This window comes from Episyrphus balteatus, chromosome 2, assembly GCF_945859705.1.
Source record: "Episyrphus balteatus chromosome 2, idEpiBalt1.1, whole genome shotgun sequence".
In the NCBI taxonomy this organism is placed as follows: Eukaryota; Metazoa; Arthropoda; class Insecta; order Diptera; family Syrphidae; genus Episyrphus; species Episyrphus balteatus.
Genome location: NC_079135.1, coordinates 79,119,763 through 79,141,208, shown reverse-complemented (window position 1 = coordinate 79,141,208; position 21,446 = coordinate 79,119,763). Strand labels below are relative to the sequence as shown.

The 21,446-nt window shown below is 29.8% G+C and overlaps 1 protein-coding gene across 1 annotated transcript; it reads left to right on the top strand.

Annotated features, from left to right (window-relative positions):
- The first annotated feature begins 663 nt into the window (after positions 1–663).
- LOC129908871 (zinc finger and BTB domain-containing protein 49-like) lies at positions 664–12,181 on the top strand. Its single transcript, XM_055985686.1, has 7 exons — positions 664–1,248; positions 6,216–6,322; positions 7,758–8,236; positions 8,451–8,637; positions 8,711–8,931; positions 11,255–11,426; positions 11,479–12,181. The coding sequence occupies exons 2-7, from the start codon at positions 6,224–6,226 to the stop codon at positions 11,734–11,736; spliced, it is 1,416 nt and encodes a 471-aa protein (XP_055841661.1). The 5' UTR covers positions 664–1,248; positions 6,216–6,223; the 3' UTR covers positions 11,737–12,181.
- Positions 12,182–21,446: the final 9,265 nt, after the last annotated feature.

The window sequence follows — 21,446 nt, the reverse complement described above, 5'->3', positions numbered from 1 at the left end:
GTGAGGATACACAGATTTCCTATAGTTGAACTTTTCGCAGTTGTCAAAATCGACGGCAAAGCGTGATTGTGTTTCAGCTTTTAAGCTCAGATGTTTAAATTCAAAGTAAAAACCTGTATGCGAGGGCATATTGGCGAGGGAAAGGAATTAATCGCATTATAGCCTCGTTCCATTGAATTAACACATGATCTTCTACTCGAGGAGATAGGAATGTGTAGTTGTTGTACTAGATTTCTACTCACGAGTAAACAACCACCTCCAATGGAATAGGGCTTATAACTTTCACACGTATTCACAGATAGGAAAAGAAGAGAAAAATAAGAGAGATGTATACCAATTATATGATATTAAAATTGCGGGTGTTTTAGGCAAGGGGGGTACGAGTTGGCTCTCTAGGTATTTCTTCCTCTATGGAAACAGGGATGGTAACTCAAAGGAACAAGGACAAGGTATTTTCAAACACGAAACAAAAACAGTGTACTCTTACCATTAAAGTATCTCTTTCAAATCTACTACAATTGAAATTACAATTTTTTTGAACACACCCCATTTAGTTTTCATCGAAAAAACCAAACGAAAAATCTTTCGTCAAATCATACGTCGTAGTTCATTTGCCACAGACTGTGTATTTTTTTTCATTTATTTTTTTTATGTGCTGTGTGTGTTGTCATTTCTTCAATTTATTATTACAAAAAAAAAATGTTTATTTTATTATTATAATTAATATAAGAATAAATACTATTCAAATGATTACTACCATATATTTCTATAATTTAAAATACAAAAATAAAGATGTTATGGTCAGCTTTAATGACAACCGAAAAATTGCACTAGCAATTAAAATTTAATTTATGTGGTGTACCTACCTAAAAAAAAAAATAATATATACATAAATGATTACTTGCTAATTAGTGAATTTTTTGTTGATGAGAAATCCATTTACATATTACATATATCTTCCTTATTTTAATAATAAAAAAAAATAAAACCTATTCTAATGTTGTGAATCGTAGTGAAAATCTAAAGAAAAAGTCTCCAAACGATACGAACACAAAGTTTCTCTACTTTCACCACTTTCTAAATTGAATCTCGCCTCTTGTGCCGCACCGCACCGCCTCACGCCCCAAACCCCAATCAAAAACGCACTTATTATTCGTTTTTCATCTACAACAAACCACGATCCACGAACACGAGAAGACCAACAACCAACAAACCAGAGCCAAAGCCAGCGACTTGTTGGATACTCACGTTAGTATTAGATTACATACATGAAAACATAAATATGCAATAAGTAAATATGTAAAATAAGTATATTTATATTATTTTGTTTTCCAACTTGATCCAATGTATCTCTGCATTTGATTTTTCGTATTTCATTGCTCAACTTTTGCTAAGAAAAAAATACTTGTTTTTTTTTCTCTTGAGGTTCTTTTGGGGTTTTTTTTTTTCAGTGAGATGGATTCAAGTGCCTTCCCTTTCACTGCAGCAAGATCGACTCAACAGCACAGAAACAGAACTAATAACCGGTTCGTTGCAATACGGTTACAATCTTACAATTCCATGCATTTAACCTACATTTACCTAACCAATTGTTGAACTCTATGTTGAATATACCTAACCACCGCATACATCTCGGCTTCCCCTCACTCTAAAACCCCTTTTTGGCCGTCAAATGAGAATGCGAATTTGCGTGCTGCTGCAGACTGCAGAAATCTTAGTCGGAATCTGTGTTCTTTGAGAAGAATCAAATTCATGATTCGTTTTTTTTGCAAAATCCAAAAGATTTTTTCGTTAGTTTTTTTTATTCAATCTCAAATGCTTGTCTATCCCCACTTCCATTGTCGACTCTATGAGAAAGTGAAACTCGCTCTTCATGATTTATAAAATAAAAAAAAAAAATTGTTCATGGTATTGGTAGAACATTGGCCCCAAGAAGAAGAGTTACGTAAACAAGGAGTACCTAGGTAATTTTTATTTAATGAGGGCCATCGTTAACGACAAGTTTATTCCCTTTAAGAGTTAAGTAATGATGCAGCAAACTGTTCTATGACAACAGCAATGAGTATTTAATTATTATTACTTTAAAAGTTGAACTTAAACGTTATTATTCAAATTTATATTTGTAATCAGGTGGCAGTGCTTCCATTTTGATGATCAATTTGAAGAATGTAGTCAAGTTTTGTGTAATTGCATTCCAACTACCGATGCTAACATTTTTGTCTAACAAGTTTTACATCTTTCTAACAGAATAAAATAAACACACAAGAGATAAGAAAAGATGTGAATATGCAAATATGTACCGTGAATTAGACGGGTTGGACAAATGTTTATTTTGTGATATAATTTACGGTTTATACTCAGAGGAGGTACCGTTATAAAAAAAAACTAGTGAGATCAAATTGCAGGTAGTGGATTAGTCATTCATCATTACTCATTAGTTTCAAGGATATAAATGTCTTATAAGCATTCTTTATCTTTATAGAAAAAAAACTTTCTTTTATTATATTGAGAGATTAACACAAGAAAGATAAAGTTGTGTGCTTGTGTTTCTTTCCATTGTTCAATATTTAGTATCCTGTACTTAGAGTAGACAAGTGTATTTAAGCGAAATAAAGTAACTTTATTAGTCCAGTTTTAAGAAAAATCATCCATCCCAAACATTTTGCCTAACAGCGAAGGCTGGATTTTAAACCTTCCGTAAAAAAGTCTTTATCCTTAGATAATATATGTATACCCTAGGCCGCATTTATGATGGCACTTGCTCAATACATTCTTGGTAGTCATTCCACTGCTTTCCTATATTTAGTCCAGTCCACGTATCTTAAGTTCAACAACGAAAAAAGCATTCATATAGTCTGCGTGCGTTGCGAAATATGTTTCCGTCAGGGATATGTGTTCTCTAGGTGATTTAATTATCAAGGATAACCGTGACGTCTTACTTCGGACACTTTTCATAAGTCTTCAAAAAATCAAAACCTCAGATTAGAACAATCCAAATGTTAATGACCCTAGAAAACACAATTTGTATTGTTGCAAGGCTCCCTCTTACATACTTGCCTATAATTTTTTGTCTGAGTGTCTAATGTCATATTAGAGAGTTTAACCTTTTGTATACTCTTCATCCTATCGCAATTCCTTTGGAGGTTCTTTGTCCAACTCTAGGGTGGTTAACTTTTGGTTCGTTCTAATCTAAGGTTTTGATTTGGTTCATACTTTCCAGTCAACCAAGAAGATTAGATTCTTTAATGACTTCAAGGACGAGACCTGACTGCTTCTTATCGACTTGAGTTCTGATATAAGTTGTTCGACCTACCTGGTGACATTCCGTTGGTTTCCTGAAGAAATTTTCCGTTGGCGTCTTATTAGAAAACTATAACAGCTGTCAAAGTATTAACATTTGCTTGTTTTTCATTTATTTATATTTTTTGCTTGTACAGTACAGTCCAATTAAGTTTTGTCAACAATTTTTTTGTAGTTTTTAAATTTAATATATAAAAATACAACTTGAAGTATTCCCTTCTACAGTGATTCCGTTTTAGTTTCCCCCAAAGATTTAGGGAAGGGTATATAGCCCGACTCAGAAAAAAACGACTTTGTACACCCTCACTCAGACCGACCGACTCAGACAGCCCGACTAAGACAGCACGACTCAAGATAGGGCTACGAAAAGTCGGGCTATCTTGAGTCGGGCTAAGGATTAAATCGGGCTATTTAAGTCGGGGTGTACAAAATCGTGTTGTATTGCCCGAACTAAATCACTGCTGAGTGTTATAACGTTTTTTATATATTCTTAAAAATATTTAGTTAAAAAACTAGTATTGGAATTTTTTTATTTTTTTGTTTTATAAAGAAAAATTTGAAAACTCAAATTAATGTGTTTTTTATAAATTAATATATAAAACTAGTATTTTCTTCAAAAAAAAAAACTGGAGGAAAGCAAATTTCAATAAAACACTAACATGCGACTGATAAACAATGCGATCTGGCAATCGTTTGATAGATTTTGACAGACAAAATACCAAACTGCTATTCTGTTTTTGGTTAATATATCAATTGGAAAATGACTCAAATTCCATAAACATTAAGGTTAAATGCATCGTAGAAGTGGATGATTGTTGTACATTTAAGAAATAAATATTTAAGTATAATGGATCATTACCTCAGAATTGGTTCCTTGTGGTTAGATTTTTTTTTAAATTTATTTTTTTTTAATTAAAAAAAAGGTTTTTTTTTTTGTGAAAAAAGGAATATTTTTGTTTATCCTAACCTAAAATTAAAATTTAAAAAATGAAATGGTACCTACTAAAAGTAGTCAGTATTATTGGCATTCTCTCAATCTCTTGTATAAATTGACTAAAATTGATTCTGTCTATATATAAAAAGAAACATTTCTTCCAATTAAGTGTTCAAAATTAACTCAATATTCTGATTTAATTTATGTAATTTTAATTAAAATTTTCGGAAATAAATTGAACACCCGCATTTTTGTTTCACAGAATAAGATTTCTCATTTGGTGTTTATTTACACATGAATACCTACAGCATAGCTATTTTATCTTCTAGTCATGTATATGCAATACTGTGTGAATTGACCCTCATTTTACTCTTTTACTTTAAATTGTAATATTCAGTGACTCAATTGAAAATGACCCTCCCGAAATTAACATCTTTATCCAGATTTTATTTTGAATATTCAATTTAACTCTTTTTCAATATATGTAACCCGTTTTCACTTATTTGTTGCTGGTTTCGTGTTTCCGGATTAAGTTTTTGATTTTTGTCATAAACTATCAATAGTATTTATAGAATGGTAGTAGATTTTTCGCGTGAGGGTTTACCGATCAATATCAATATTACAGTTAGTCTCAGTCATTGTGATGACAAAAATGAACGTCGGCATATATGGCACCTTTGCTGAGAATTGATTTATTGAGGGTAACTACTTAAATTTAGTCGGAATAAGGCATTATCACTTGAAAATAAATATGGAAAAATAAAAGATTTTTTATCACTGGCAGTAATAATCTAAGGAATAGGTCTACTGGTGATCCAATGACTTGCGCTCGATATTATTTTGTGACATTATGATGCCTACATCAGAAAATCCAGAAATTTCCCACGTATCTGCTTCACACCAGTAAACCTAAGAAAGCGACCTAGGTCAACATAGCGAGTCCCATAGGGATTGGTCTCTGTTGTTTTGGTTTTTCATTTCTAAGCCCAACAAAAGGCTGGTCTTTGCATTTGCAATACTTTTTAGTTCAGCCTTCATTTGCAATCGTATCAGAATGTTGTATGATATTGCTATTTGGACGCTGTTCTCAGGATTTTTTATTTGAACATAGCAGAGCAAACTTAGCCGTTTGTGATATATTTTTAAAGAGATAATGGTTTAAGCATGCAGGGATCTTCGAACTTCTGATTCAACAAAGAAAAATCATCACTCAGGTTCTGGGGATGTGGAACTTCTATGTCAAAATACTATAGGCTCATAGATTTTTTTTTTAACAATGATCAAGGAAAATCCCAGCTGTTATCCTCACCTAAGATAATAATTCTATCGTAGTACTCGTACTGCAATGCTCATCATTTTATTCTTGAAATCATTTTCGGAAGTACCTTAAGTACGCTTGTATTCTTTTAGTCGTAATGCATTACCTTGAAATACAAATGTGCCCTTGATTATGAAAGTGGACTAAGTCACTTTTTGCATTGTTTAAGGAAAAACTTAAATAATAATTTTCTTATAACGATTTAATTATATTTCTTTTATGAAATCACTAGAGGAGCAATAAAGAAGTTTATTTACTGCAATTTTGCGTTCAAATAAACTTTACCCCTTTGATATTAATTATTTTTATAATAGATTTATGCCATTTTTAGGAGTGACTTAGTCCACTTTCATAATTAAGGGCACAAATGTATGTATGTATACGTAAATTTAAGTCTATCTTTATTCTTTTAGTTGAAGTGACGGAAAATTTCTGAAACCTTATTCGAGCACAGAAAACTAAAAATAGGTACATACCTATAGAATTTCTATGCATTACATTCATTTAACTGAAAGTATTATATAAAATTGATTTTAAAACTCTAGAGAGAAACTCAAATTTAGTACGTACATATTCTGAGAATAGTTTAACTATTACCTTATTTTTTTAAAGCACCATATTATTAATTTTTAAAAATTATTAAATATTTTATTTCTCTTTTAGGTACAAAAATGAGTTTTTCTTCTTTTCCCACTCATTATGCTACAAACATAACAACGAATCCAGTTGGCCAATTCACAGCTTCTAAGTTCACACCTAACATACCTCAGGTAAGTTTATTATATAATATCTATTTTCAAACAGTTAAATTAAATACTTACATAAGTGTATAAAATATATTTAAAATAAGAAGATACAAAAACAAAACGATAGCTCCATCCAGAGTGAGGTCTTCTTATAGTAAAAAAAAAAAATAATGCTTGAATATAATTAATGAAAACTAGGTGGCGCCTTAATCTCCTTCTAAATTTAGCAAAACAGAAAAATATAAATACGCTGTTAGGGGCAAATTAAAAAACAATCAAAACTAGCTTTATTAAATCATATAGCTGTGCTATATTTGTAAATGCATTTGCAGTATATTGTCTGCTTATGACATTTCGTGGGATGATGCTTAGTACAATAGTTGCCTCCCGTCTAGTCATTCAGGGATCTTTGCCAATGTCTAGCCAGGTTTGTACTTCTTGGTAGACCCAACTTAATTGCTGTCGCTGTAATAGAAAACAATCAAGGCAAGCAAATAAAATGTTGTTTTTTTTTAACGATTTTACAAGTCGTCGCCGTAAAGCAAAATAGTTCTAAGTCACAAAAAGCAAATTTTACAGAGGACGATTTTTAAGCTTCAAATTGGTTTAAAGCGACAATTTTCTGCTCGTTTGCCATTCAAGTTATGTTTTTCATAAAGTTTGTTCTTTTCTCTTGAATAAAATATACAAGTTTACCTCATTAGTAGGTGCATACTATTTTTAAACATTTTTTAAAACTAAAAACCCAAAATAAGACATAGAACAATTCCTTTACAAGTACGTTTTTTCCTTAAATAAAAAGTGGACTTAGAACAAAATATGATGGGACTTAGAACAATCAAGAATACTCGGGCTCATTTTCAAAAGGCTAATTCCCTGTTTTTATTGTTCTATGTCGCATTAAATTACATTATCTGCGGAATGAAATTTTTTTGACAAAAACGGTTTTCAAATTCGGAAAGAGCACCCTCAAATTAGTAAAACTGCATCATTAACTCATTTTCGGTAAAAAGTGGATTTAGAACAGTTTTGCTTTACGCCGACGAAGTATGAAAGAAATGTAGTGGCTTTTTCAAAAAGTAATACCTATATAGAAGAAGGAAGAACGCATTAGCCATTCCGCAGCGTTCAACATGTTTGTTACATCTTTAATTTAAGACCTGATCTGTGATTCCGAGAAGGAATTTTTTTTTGTGGTCTCCAACAACTTAAAGGCATTTATTCGAGAAATGACGAAAAAATAAATACATATAAAGTCGCACTTATTACGAAATGCAATAGTTCAAACAATTTGATATATTTGGAACCTCAGTTTTCCATTGTTCCATAATTCCGTAGATTCGCAAAATTATTAAATTGCAAACTTAATTTGATGCCTACAAATATTAATGTTTGCCGTTAAAAAATAGTTTTTTAGTTTTTCTTATAATATTGAATGATACTAATTTATTTTTCATAGTTCATTTCAGCACCCGATGGAAGTTTACATTATGTTCGCAATGAAGGTAACACCTTCGTTGCCCCAAATGTTCCTCAACAAGGAACAACAAATGAACAAATACAACCATTGCTTACAATTCCTATAACAGTACCTGGAGCCAAACCTGGTGATCCCCAACAAATCGTACATATTCAAGTTCTCAATCCGAACATCAATATTACTCCTGTTCACCAGGTGCCATCAAAATATCAAATGGGACCTATGCAATTACCAGTACAAAATCAACAGCCTGCAGGTACTACGGTACTCACTGTAGCATACAGTCCACAAGACAATAAGTTTTTAACAAATCATGCGTTCCCGGAAAATATGACAGTGGTGGCAGCTGTACAACCGCAAGATTTGCACCTTTTGGCTCAAGCTCAAATAGCACAAACACCTAACAATAAACCAATGCCTTTGGAACAACCTGCCCTACAATCGAATGAGCAATACAGGTAATTATATCAAAAGTATGTTATTGATTTTAGAAAACAAAGGTTAAAAGCATGCGTCATAAGCTTACGATACAATTAAGTGTTTACATATCAAATTTTACACAATCATGATTCTGACATGACAGGGACGATTTGTAAGGCACAACAAAAATTAAATACATGTATCTACTTTTTAAAAATTTGTTTTAAATTCCTTTTGTTTTTTTTTTTTCAGCGAAACTGTGACTATTAAACAAGAACCATCAAATGATTGGGAAAATGTAACAGTAGCACCAACAAATCAAAATAACAATGTAAACTTTCAACAACAACAACAACCACAACAAAATTGTGCTACAACACAGTCATCTGTGCCTTTGAATTTGCAGCCGTATTTAAAATTCAACTCTACTCCAATCAAAGTATGTAGATAATAAGAAAAACATATTTATTTTTTCTAAAATCTAACTATAACATTCTTGATTTTTAAAATAGTTTGAAACACCTGAAACATTACCAGAGGGACCAGTGAAACCTAAAAGAAAAAGAAAAACTAAAAAGAAGCCACCAAAAGAAAAAACACCAAAACCAGGACAGGTTTTAATTGCAAGAGCATCAGATGGAACTACGTTATTTTGCTGCCCTGAATGTCAAATGGCATATCCAGAAAAGGAAAATCTCGAACAACATTTAACTGAACACAAAATTGAAAGAAGGTTGGTAGACCATAAGAAAAATAAATATTTTATAAAAGTTTTTATACTTACTACTTACGTTATTTGTTTTTATATTGCGAATTAACTAAAAAATAGTATCACGGCTTTCGTTAGCAAAACCTAGATTTTTTTTTATCTTGATTTTGATGAGATTTTTTGCTTAAATTCTAGGTTTCGAATGAGCATTCGACATGTTGGTCAATATAATACTTATATTGCGAATTTTTCGTGTGTGATATTTTAGTAGTTCCGGACAACACATAAAACCATTGCCTACAATTCCTATAACAGTACCTGGAGTCAAACTTAGAGATCCATATCAAATTGTACATATTCAGCAGAAAATTTACTGTGCGAAAGGTAACCGATAGGTTACAAGGACTCGAAAATTTCATCAGTAAAATTGGCTTTCGTAAACTCGTTTTTTGTTCTATAATTATTTAAAATTGTGCATTTCGATTGCGCTTTTCACGCAAATGACCCAAATCCCATAAATAGATCTGCCTGAAAAATGAGATGAATCGACTTGCTCTAAAGAAACATTTTTTTGCGAGTTCTCCGTTTATATCATAGATGTATGGCATTTTTTTCACTTTAAACAAAAATTATAGTTTTTCATCGAAATTGTAAATTTGAGCCAATTTCTTGTGATATTTTTAATTTCTATTTTTTCTGAAAGGAAACAAATTAAATAGTCTAGATCCCTTCATACAACGTCCTGACTTCATCGAGGGGCTCTAAAATGTTAGTCAATTTTTTTCTATTTTAATTCTTTTTAAAGAAAACTTTCTTCTCCCGCCTAAACGGAGGCAAATAGACAACTCCCTAAGAACATTTTTTTTTTCAGTTCACTTACACAATTCACACATACGCTTTAGTTTTTTTACTTGCTCTATAGGGCAAGTATTTGTTTCGTGTCGAAAAAAAATTTGAGGTTTTAATCACACATCTGTACACATTTCCACAGCTTAAGCAGGTGGACGATTTTTTTTTCAAATTTGGTACAGATGATTTTTATGGAATCCTGAAATTTGTTTTTTTTTTTATATCTCGCACAGAAATAGATATTATTTTTTCCAAAAAACAGTTAAATACAACATTTTTTTTTCCATTTAAGAAAGTTTTGCACTAAACCACAATATCCAATTTTTTAAAAATTTATAAAGAGCCAGCCCATAAAATCTACAAGTAAACTAACATAAAAGTGACTTGTATCTTGGGTAAATCTCGATGCACGTTAGCAAATTTAATTTTTTTTCCAACAACCTTTTTTGTCAATAGTGGTTCTTTTAGCAAACTTCGAGCAAGTAGTTTAGCTTAACGCAAATGTCCTGCTCCCGTCACTAAAAAAAATTAAGAACTTTTGGAATCTTCAAACTGAAAAAAAAACAAAGACACTGCTATTTCAACGTTCAGGTTAAAATAAAGTATTTAAAAAATGTCTTATGAAAGCTTATTTACAAATTTAAAAACCTTGTATATGATAACTTAAGTACCGCCCATTGCAATATATAATTTAAAATTTATATACAAATTTTTATAAAAAACTTGTAAGCACTGCTATTTTCGTATTGTATTTCATTGTAAGCTTATAGAGTTTATTATGTCTATTGGGTTTTCCAAAGAACAAAATGAAAATGTTACCACTGCATCGACAATAGATAGGGGCATTAAAAAAGTCAAATTCAAAGTTACCCCAGCATTGATAAATCACTACCCAACTCACAAAAATTTTCCAGACCGTTGTTTATCAATTCTTACTAAATTATGATTCCAAAAATAATATTAGTTTTTTTCTAGAAGCTCTAGTTTTTAAATTATTCATACATGAAAAGGCATAGAAATTCATAAATTTTTTTTTTGTTAATGTTTTTTTTTTTTTATTTAAACATTTTTTTGTTGTATTTTTATTTTACTTACTGAATCGAAATACATTACATTCGAAACAAATTGTTCAAACAAAACTTTAAAAACGCTTGTAATAATTAAATCTAAAAAAAAAATAGTGTGAAATTACCCCACCAATGTGAAAAATTAAAATATCTAATAAAATAGAGCTCATAGAAAAAAATGAATTTGAATATGAAAAATATAAATATTTCAAAAACTAGAGCTGCTAGAAAAAAACCAATATTATTTTTGAGCTTACTGAACCCAAATCTATAAAATTTGATATTAATCTTTCTGGAAAATTTTAAAAAGTTGAAAATTGTTGTTACACTTGCAATAATAGATAGGGGTATTCAAAAATTCAATCAATTTTTAGAATTATAACCTTCATTACTGGTGTGAAAATGACTTATACATTTGCTTTAAATTTTAGATACATTTGCGACATCTGTGGAGCCGGTTTGAAACGTAAGGAACACTTGGAAAGGCATAAATCTGGCCATAATCCCGACCGGCCATACATTTGCAGTATTTGTTTAAAAGGCTTTAAGAGAAAGGAGCACTTGAATTTACATTTTGTTATACATAGTGGAGAAAAGAATGAGGTAAGTTCCTTACTTCATATTTAAGTACTTATATAAACTGTCTTATTTAAAGATTTGTGGCGAATGCGGGAAAGGCTTCTATAGAAAAGATCATCTGAGGAAACACGCCAACTCGCATGCAGCAAAACGAATAAAAGAAGAACTTAGTGCAAAATCAATTAGTTCACTAAGTGATATTGAATTGACAAACCAAATTAATTCAGCGCCGGAAATTGTCAGTGACAATAATAATTGTTCAATCTCGATATCGTTAGATGTCAATATGTTAGACAAACAAACAGAGACACAAACAATGTCCCTGTCGCATTAGTTTTACTGAATCGAAAATGATTATCTTCTTGTTTTATACCTATGTAATAAAATACGGTTTGGGATCATTGTAATTATAATTTAAAGATTATATTTATTTTTATTAGGAACAATTTATACAATAAAAAAAAAAACAAACAACAAAAAAAAAATAAAACGTTAATAATTACGCTTGATGTTATAATTTTAAGCAATGCAAACAAAATTATTGTTATTTTTTCGGGCCAAGCAATCAAGCAGCTGGTCTGAGCAAAAAGACTACTCCCAACGGATTAAGTATTCGCGTAACTGTAGTGCTTCCGTTTTTTCAACATTTTAATATAGTTTATACTAAATTCTCAATGATTGTTTATTTTTACTGAAAAATTACATTCCAAAAAGAAAACAATCTAAAATTTTTATAAAGTGTCCTATGTATGCGCAGCTTAGTTTACAGAAAGGAAAAAGTATTTGCTTTAATTTATATTTATCCTTAAAATACAAAAAGGTTGTATTTCTTGTTTAAATCTTAGAACTCATTTTTTTTGTTTAGTTATATTGTTAAAAAATATGTAACAATTAAAAAACTGCACATTCCTCTTGTAAATTTCTAAAATTTTCAAACAAACTTAATGAAGCAATAAATTTATTAGAAACATATCTTATTAAACATTTGACCAAACTATAAAATAGTTTGTGTACCTAAATATTTTTTGGGTATAACACATTGATTGATGACAAAAATTATAATATAAACTATGAGAAATTTTTTTTACTAAATAATAAAAAGAAACAAAATACATGATATATTTTTCTACTAAAAGTATGTATATTTGAATGAATTTATAAATTAAAAAAAAAAATAGAGAAAAAATAGAATGGATTGAAAACAGAGTATGAATATAAATTTATAATAAATTAATTGGATTTTATTTTTGAGGCAAGTGGTTAAACTACTAAAATCATCATTGTATAACATGACAAATCGTTTTATTTTTCCCTTTTCTAATTTATATTGTTACAGTAGTAGAGAAGTTAAGTATTATTTTATTTATAGTTGTTTTAAATAATAAAAGCAATTTGAAGCAAGCCTTTTAAGTGTTTTATTCCTTTGTTTTTTTAATAAATAATTTCTAGTAAGATAAACTCGCTACATACCATAAAGTGTGTTCATGACAAATGTTGGAAAGGTTACGTTTATGTGTTAAGATCATGTCCATAATTTTCTGATTTTTTAAACAACTTCCGGACAACAGTCGTAAATGAAGAAAAATATTATTCAGCCCTATCGTGGTATCGGTTCGCGGAATAAAAAAAAAATAAAGTAGGTATACAATCGCAATCATTTGACACATGTGTCAGCGTGATATTATCAATAAGTAAAAATCCTTGTGATGCTCAAGTCTTCGTAATTTCAACCAATCTCTCTTGTTGAGCCTTTGTCGCTGTTTTTTATTCATCTCCACCGTAAAATCAAAATTATATTTACATATTTATATTTTAACGAAACATTAATCTAACCAATAACCAAATAAGGCGAAAAAAGGGTAACCCTCGGTCCTAATGCTATTATGTTAAACGTTTTGAAAATATCTTTGTTTGAATATCATTAAATATCGAGTCCCTGAAACGTTCCCAAAATTGAAGAAATTTTGTTTGCCGTGTTTAAGACGTACGATATGTATATGGAATATGGGGCCCTATTATGACTCGCTAGTCGAAAGTTCGACTCAAGTCTAACGATTTGGGGAACACCGATTAGAAAACTAAGACAATCTACCCGCAATACAGTCAAAATAAAGAAAACGATGTGAAAACATAATTTTTAAAACGCTAAATAGCTTATTAAAAGGAGTAATAACTTTGATTCGCCAAATGATTTACCTTACCTCCCGATTAGTGAAGAAAAAATATAAAAATAAAAAAGCATGCATACAAGTATTGTTTTAATTTTTTTTCTCGTTTGTTTTCATTGTGAGATTTGTTCGTGCTTTAATTTTGGCCAACACTGTACATTTACCAATTTAGCTAAATTATTAGTTAGTATAACTTTTTTTAATTTTTCAACTTATGCCATTTCTAGTCACCATTTTGAAAGTAAACCATATCAAAGTAATGTTAAAAATTCACTGATAACAAAACGGTGTATGCAAATTGGATCACACCTGCAAAACCTGGATTTATGGCCAAAAAGTGGTTTCTTTGAATTTTATATATACATATTTTAGCTTTTGCATATAATAATTTTTATCAAAAAAACAAAACCGACTTCCATGTATCAAAACTGGGTTATATGGTTTTTTCATAGTTTCTATAGTCATAACTGGACGAAATTGAAATGGGACCACACTGCAGGCACCAGCTTTGAAATACAAAAAGTATATTGTCAAAAACATAAAAAAAAAAAAATACAGACGAATTGAATACCTTCTTCTATTTTTTGGAAGTCGGTAATGAATAAAATGTTAATCTTAATCTTTAAGTCTAGTACATACTTGTGAAGCAAGTCGTGAAGAGAATACATTCATACAGCTTTGTTTTCAATTTTCAAATGAATTTTTCTTTCTCCAATTTTTTTTTCACCACGATGCGATGGTTCACAGGAACATTCACGGTGACCAAAAAAAAATTGTACGGATTCACTTTACGACTTACTTCACAAGTATGTACTAGGCTTTAAGATGAACATCGTAAATTTAACAATTCTTGATTTTCAATTTACAACAATTTAAGATATTTGCCAAAGAATTATGAAAGTAAGTTTACACTTTTTTTTTATGTTTCACATGAATTTATATCCGGTTATAACAAGCAAATCTAAAAAAATGATAGGTACACAACAAATCAAAGAATTTATAGATAAAACAAAAAATAAAAAAGGATTTAGTTTTCTGCGAAATAAATTAAAGATCTGCATGATAGACGTTAAAAGCACTTTAAACATACTATGGTCTTCCAAATCTTGGGACTGTTTTAGGTTTGTCGTTATCGACATTTTTTTTTCATTGTATTTTTGTTGCTTTTGTGTAGAAGTTCTCAGTTCTCATACCAACCAACAGTACAATTAAAATTGGAAAGCTAAAAGCGTTATTGTTGTTGAAAAATAAAGACGCGTTGGTTCTGAAGAGGCTAAAAGCTTGAACCACTCTATTTTATGAACTACTTTCACTTTACGGCTACCAAATGCAAATTTAAAATTTAAAAATTAAGTTTTGTCCTGTCTTGTCTTAAAGTTAAAAATTGTTTTCTATAGTTTTAAAATATTCCACATACGCCCGAGTGCACCTGATTAAAAAAATTAAAATAATGCATTTTTGATTTGTAGTACCTACATATTTACTCAAATTTGCAACGGGAGATAACTTTCACAACAGAAAATACATAACTATTAATTTTAAATAAGAATAGGGGTCGTACATTACGATCCTTCCGAGATCTTCCGAGATTTGAGATTTCAAACAAAATACTTTTAATTATAAGTAAAAGGGATAGTGTAAAATCGGTTCAGTGATTCCCTACAAATTAACCTCTCTGTTGATACCTATACATATTACAAGAAACAGTAATTTAATTAAACTATAATATTGCATACATACAAATGAAAGAAAGCGTAGTATAAAGTACAAAAAAATCTTCGTGTCGTGTGTCACTAAAGAATCATCCATCATTCGGCATCGTGAAGAATCCCAGCACCATGCTCCACCTAACATTTCATGCTCCAGCACACCTGATAACTTCCAGGGCTTGGCATTATAAAAGTATACTATTTAAGTTTGCAAACTAGGTACTAGATACAATCTTCATGTGTATAAATTCATGAGATTAAAAACAAACATAAATCATCATAAATGCTAGTCAAACGCTTCTAAATTAATTTCATTCTACTATCACTAGTGTAACAATAAAATGACACCTAAATCTACTTTCAACAAATGAAGTTCGGAAATTATTTTAATTAAAAGAATAATCCAATAAATGAATAGAAACAAAAGTCTGAGTCACTATAAAATGAAATTTCCCGCTAAGCTACCACAAAAAAAAAAAAATCAACATGATGAATTTCTCTGCAACCCAAAAGACTGAGACTCTATGTGATGAAAGACTGCTGCGAGCATCTCAAGCATTTGATGGGAAGTCATACAAATATTCACATGAATAAACAGCCTTGATATTCATTTGGGAAAGTCATGCAACAAGAAATTAGCAAAGATGACGGCTTATATTACCACAGACCATGAAAACCATAAATTAATAAACCACCACGCTCTCGATTTTGTTGGTTTCTTTTTTGCACAGTGTTAATTAACTCATCTGTATTAAATTGAAAAATAAAAAGGAAAAACTGAGGAATATCGACTTGTGGCTTTGAACGAGGGTAGCTGATCTCTGCATAATGAAGTTGAACAAGAAGCCCCAACTTTTCATAATGTTGATGCACTGATATATCAGACGGTATACTTATGTATACTTGATTAAAAACCGATACCCACTTATGATAAAATATGTTTCAATAAGTGCGTTAGCTAAACTAGAGAACGTAATATACAAATTTTCACTTTATTACCTACACAGAAAAATCCTTAGCTAATAAAGTTAACTTACTTTTCCTGTAATAACTGTTTTAGTTTCGGTTTCAATGAACTCATGAAGATAATCCAAGATGTGAAATTATGCAGTTTTTCAGTTTAATTTTTAAACAAGAAAGGTCCCTGTTGTAACTAAGTGTAGGACCAATAAGTGGTCTAAGTGTGTCAGTCGTTTTCCTGACAGCCATTTCTACTTAACCTAAACTAAGTGTAGGATTGAAAAAAATAGTCTAGACAGAAATTATTATTATTATTATTATTTTCAATAGTCAGATAAACCTGAGATAGAGCTTATTCTTAGGAATAAAAGTTTTTTTTATATTGACATTTATTCTTCTGATAGTCTAACTGACGATTGAAAAATCAGGGCTTACAAAAATAATGAAAATATAAATTAAAAAAAAGTAGTTTCATTATGAAATTTTTACATGTTGGTTAAAACCTCGAAATTTGTTTTACACAAAACCAATCTTTGATCTAGAATAACAATAATTAAAAATACTTTGTTATGTATCACAACTTTTTTTTAGTTCTATCAATTTTCTGTGTTTCCATTTTCCAATTATAAAACTACCTTCAACTTAAGATATATTTTTTTATGATCTCTCTTGTTTTTTTGATGCCAATTTTCATAGTGGTAATATTTGTGTATTTCATTTTTTTTTTGTATTTACCTGTATCATGCTAACCTTATCTAAGTGGAGTTGGTTGTATTCACTTCATTCATTAGAAATTCACTTATAGTCTCTCAAGTTTATCAAGATTGTTTGACAGGTTACAGCTCACAAATTTTATCACGTTTTTCAATATTAATTGATGTCTTGTTTCAATTCCAAATTTGATTTGGATGTAAGTTTGCTTTTTTTTCTCCCAAAATCACGATAATAAACATAAAATATTTCTTATTTCTGCATAACTACGGTAACCATCCGTCCCGGTTTACCCGGGACTGTCCCGTATTTCTATAGCTTGTCCCGAATTTTTATTTAAGAAACCCGGGACGTAGAAGTGTCCCGTATTTTGAAATTTGTCCCGTGATTGTCCTGTATTTGCAAATTCCCTGATTTTTTGTATTCAAAATTTTAATAACTTTGTAAGGAAAACAAGAAAACAGTGGTTGGAAAATAAAAGTTTTTCTTATTTTCCGGATAAAAGCATTACAAATATTTTTTAGATCCTATTATAAAACCGTTTTCTTCGTTTCTGACTTTCTTCTAAACGTTTAAATGATTTAACCGAAAATTTTACATAAAAATCGTTAAAGAAATCTAGACCACAAAAAAGGAAAAATTATGAAAAGTCATTAAAAAAATAATTTTTTTTTTGAAAAATCGAGATTTTCAAAACGATCCAATGAATTTTTAACTGTCCCGGGTTTTGCTCTTAGAAATATGGTCACCGTATGCATAACAAGCATAATGTATGCACATACGTAGGGGGAAGTGGTCACCCTTCGTACAGTTTTTACTTATTTTTTTTTAATTATTTATTTACTCACTCCAGCTTCGAGAAAATGGACTTTATTTGAAATATGTATATTATTACACTTTACAAAAAAATTTGACACTTCTAAGTCAAAGGCTTAAATAGTTATAGCCATTTTACTGGGATTAGATTTTTGTACGAATCCTCCCCACCCGTGGGGTACCTTCGTACAGGATATTTAAAACGTTAATTTGACTAACTTTTGATTTGTCAAATGCCAAATTTGAGTTTTAAAACATTTAATTACTTATTAATTTATTAATTAATTGAACTTGACTCAGAAAAAAAAAAACAAATAAAAAACTTAATTTTTCGCGATTCGACGATTCTGAAACAAATTATTATTTACATATATAAAAATACCAACCTTAATTTACTATAGAATGCGAAAAACTTATTATAGAGGTTTATATTTCATTTCAATAAAACTGTAACTCCGTGTTTTGATTGTTATCTGCTCAAGAAAATTTACTGGCGGGCATACGTATGCGTACGAATGTGCCCCATGTTTGACTGTACGATACGAATGCTCCCCAAGCTGTACATAATGCAGAAAAATCGATTTTTGAAAAAATGTACTGAGATTTTGCAATATTTATAATTAAAACACAAATTTAACACTTTAAACTACAATTCTTCATTACTGTTTAGCCAAAAACATACTTAACTTAAACACAACATGACATCAAATGTACATAAAAAAATTACTCAGAGCACTAAAAAACACTAAAAGTCTTGTGGCGACCGAATCCGTTGCACTTAGGATTCAAAATTTATCTAGCAGCTCGGCACCTACTATGTCTATGCACGTGTTTGAATACCGTTTAGTTTTTGTTTGAAGCTCACTGTACGAAGGGTGACCGTGTACGAAGGGTGACCACTCCCCCCTATATGTAAGCAAAAAAAAATAAAATATTAGGATTTAATAATAATTTTTAAAACTTTATTTCTTAAATATGTATAAAGGTACGTGCATTTAAAAGAGGAAACGACTTAACAGATTTTGAAACAAATAATATAACAAAAAATACAGCAACATGTGGGTACTTTGTGGGTACACTGAGAGAAAAAAAATAGATTGAAGTTGGAACGTCGTTGTTTCAAAGATGCACTACTTTGATTTATGTGACTTTAAGACACGAACCATCAAAGATTAACCTTTTTTCCACGTTGATTATAAAATGTTCATCTTCAACGCAAAATCATTCTGAATAATAGTTAAATCAGTATGGTTTTCATTGATTTTACGTTGTTTTATGGTTGCTTTTCCCTCAGTGTACACGGAGAAACAATTTTACTAAAACACTCGGAATCTGTGTTACTTCAAGCGGATTTCTTGTTAAAATGAAATAATAAACCAAGTTTAAACAAAATGCACGACTGGGTTAGAAGTTTTATTTTTTAAAATATTATATCACATATGTGGATACACCGAAAAAAAAACCAATATCAATTTAACATTTTTTAAATATCAAATTAACATTTCTTAAATATCAGCCAAAAATGCTCTATAAAATGTGTTTTATGATATTTAAAATGTTAAAACAACATTTTTATTATCAGGATGATATTTAAATGTCACATTTTGTAATTTTTTTTTTGATATTTTATTATCATTTTTTCATATCAATTTCTCATTCCAAATTATTGAAAAATATTAAATAAAAAATTCTTAATGTGTACTAATTTAAGGGCGCTTTGTGTTTTTTCGAAGTAAAATGTATGATTTACTGAGAAAATTTGATCGGCACTAAGATTTTACTTCACATAGTTTGGGAGAAAATAACAAAACAATTATATCACCTATATAATAGAAAAAATAATATCACCACTATTTTGTAAAGAATATTCCCTTTCAGTAATGTTTTGAAAAAAGAAAGAAAATTCTTTAAATAATAAAAATAATAAAAAAGAAAAGAAATAGGTTTCATTATAACAAACTAAAACGTAAAATCTAGTCAAGATTAATATTTTAACTGTCAAAGTGAAATTTTCACTATCCACTTAAATATAAAAAAATGTCAAAATGATATTTTAATTGTCAAAGTGAAATTTTCACTGTCCCACCTGAAATTAAAAAATGTCAAAATGATATGATAAAATATCAAAATTGATATTTTAATTGTTGGACGACTTTTGTCACTGAAAAATGTTAATTTGATAGCTGTTATTATCAAATTTTTTTTTCGGTGTAGACGGTCAGACTAACAAAATCGTAATATTCATTTACATTACATATGTTTAAGTTATTTTTCTTAAAAAAATGGAAATGACCACCCAGCACATGATGATACATATAGGTCTTTATATGTTAAACTTATGGGAGGAAACCTATAAAACAACTTAAGTTAAGGAACGGTGTTTTATCTTATGAAAAAATAAGAAATTCGAGTGGTTACAGATTTTTTTCATGTTGGAATTGGTTAAGGAAAATTTATAAGGTAGATATTGAATCACAAAAAAAATTTAGAGATTCTAGGCATTTTTGAACAGTGCGTCCCAAAAGGGTTAAGCTTAACTCATATTGGTAGATAGCTTTGTTTTATGCATTTTTCGATTTTGCTTTCAAAGGTGACCAATATTTGGATGAAGGATTTTTTTTTGAAAAACCATTGAAATACCTAGTAAATTTCAGGGCTATTCATATCAAGAACTATTTAAACACAACACTATTTTTTAAACAAATGTAATTGTTTAAAATGCTTATACCTTACAGAAAAACTCAAATTTTACTTTGTCCGATAAATTTTTATCTCGTTATGTTACAAAATTTGGTCCCATTTTGTTAGCACCAAATATCTTCTTCCTTTTTTTTGGAACTGTTATGATGTAGAAAAGAGGTGATCATAACTCTCCTATAGATCCGCTTCACACTAGTGATACGCCTGTGGGCTTCGCCGGCTTGACCTCAGTAATCGGTGACAAGCCCCCGATTCTACAAAATTCAATTTCTGAGGCCAAATAAAAGTGTATAAAATACCATTTTTGTAGAAGTCTAATTTTCTCAAAAACGTCCCTAAAGATTTTTATGAAAAACTTCCCTTTTGCTTCCTCAAATGAAATCTATCTTTTTGTGAATACCGTTTTTTCAAAAAAAAATTAAGTTTTGACTTTTTTAAATGACTGGTTAAATTTAGATTAAGTAGCCCAGCTTTTGAGTAGCCTATAAGTACTTATGTAGGTAAATGAAAAAAAAAAAAAAAATTAAGAAAATATGTATTTTGTAGAACTATCTTCAAATCTTCATAATATATTTTTGTGTAAATCTAGTTTTAAGATTTTCTTACTTTACTTCTCCCGAAATATCGTGTTTTTTGAGTTGTGACACTATCCGCCTCAACGTGCAATGCGTATGTAATATGTTTATATTATAAAGACCACTTTCGGTTGTTTGATTTTACTTATTTTAATAATAATCAATTAAAAAAAATTACATACACTTATAACAATAAAAAGGTACGCATACGCCACAGTGACCCCTTCGTTAAAAGATTGTAATAGATTGTGTATTGGTTTTATAATTTTTTAACATGACCCTGTAAAGTCCTCTCATCATTTCCATGTCATGTATGTGATGTATCAAATTAAAAATGAAAAAATGGGAGTTTTCAACTAGGCAGTCCCATTTAAAAATAAGATGCTACATAACTTGCCGTGTTTT

What these genes read in the sequence shown, in the direction of transcription:
- LOC129908871 (XM_055985686.1), top strand. Translation starts at nt 6,224, where the DNA reads ATGAGTTTTTCTTCTTTTCCCACTCATTATGCTACAAACATAACAACG. An exon ending in TCACACCTAACATACCTCAG is followed by an intron (nt 6,323 to 7,757) that starts GTAAGTTTATTA and finishes TATTTTTCATAG; the next exon opens with TTCATTTCAGCACCCGATGG. An exon ending in CAATCGAATGAGCAATACAG is followed by an intron (nt 8,237 to 8,450) that starts GTAATTATATCA and finishes TTTTTTTTTCAG; the next exon opens with CGAAACTGTGACTATTAAAC.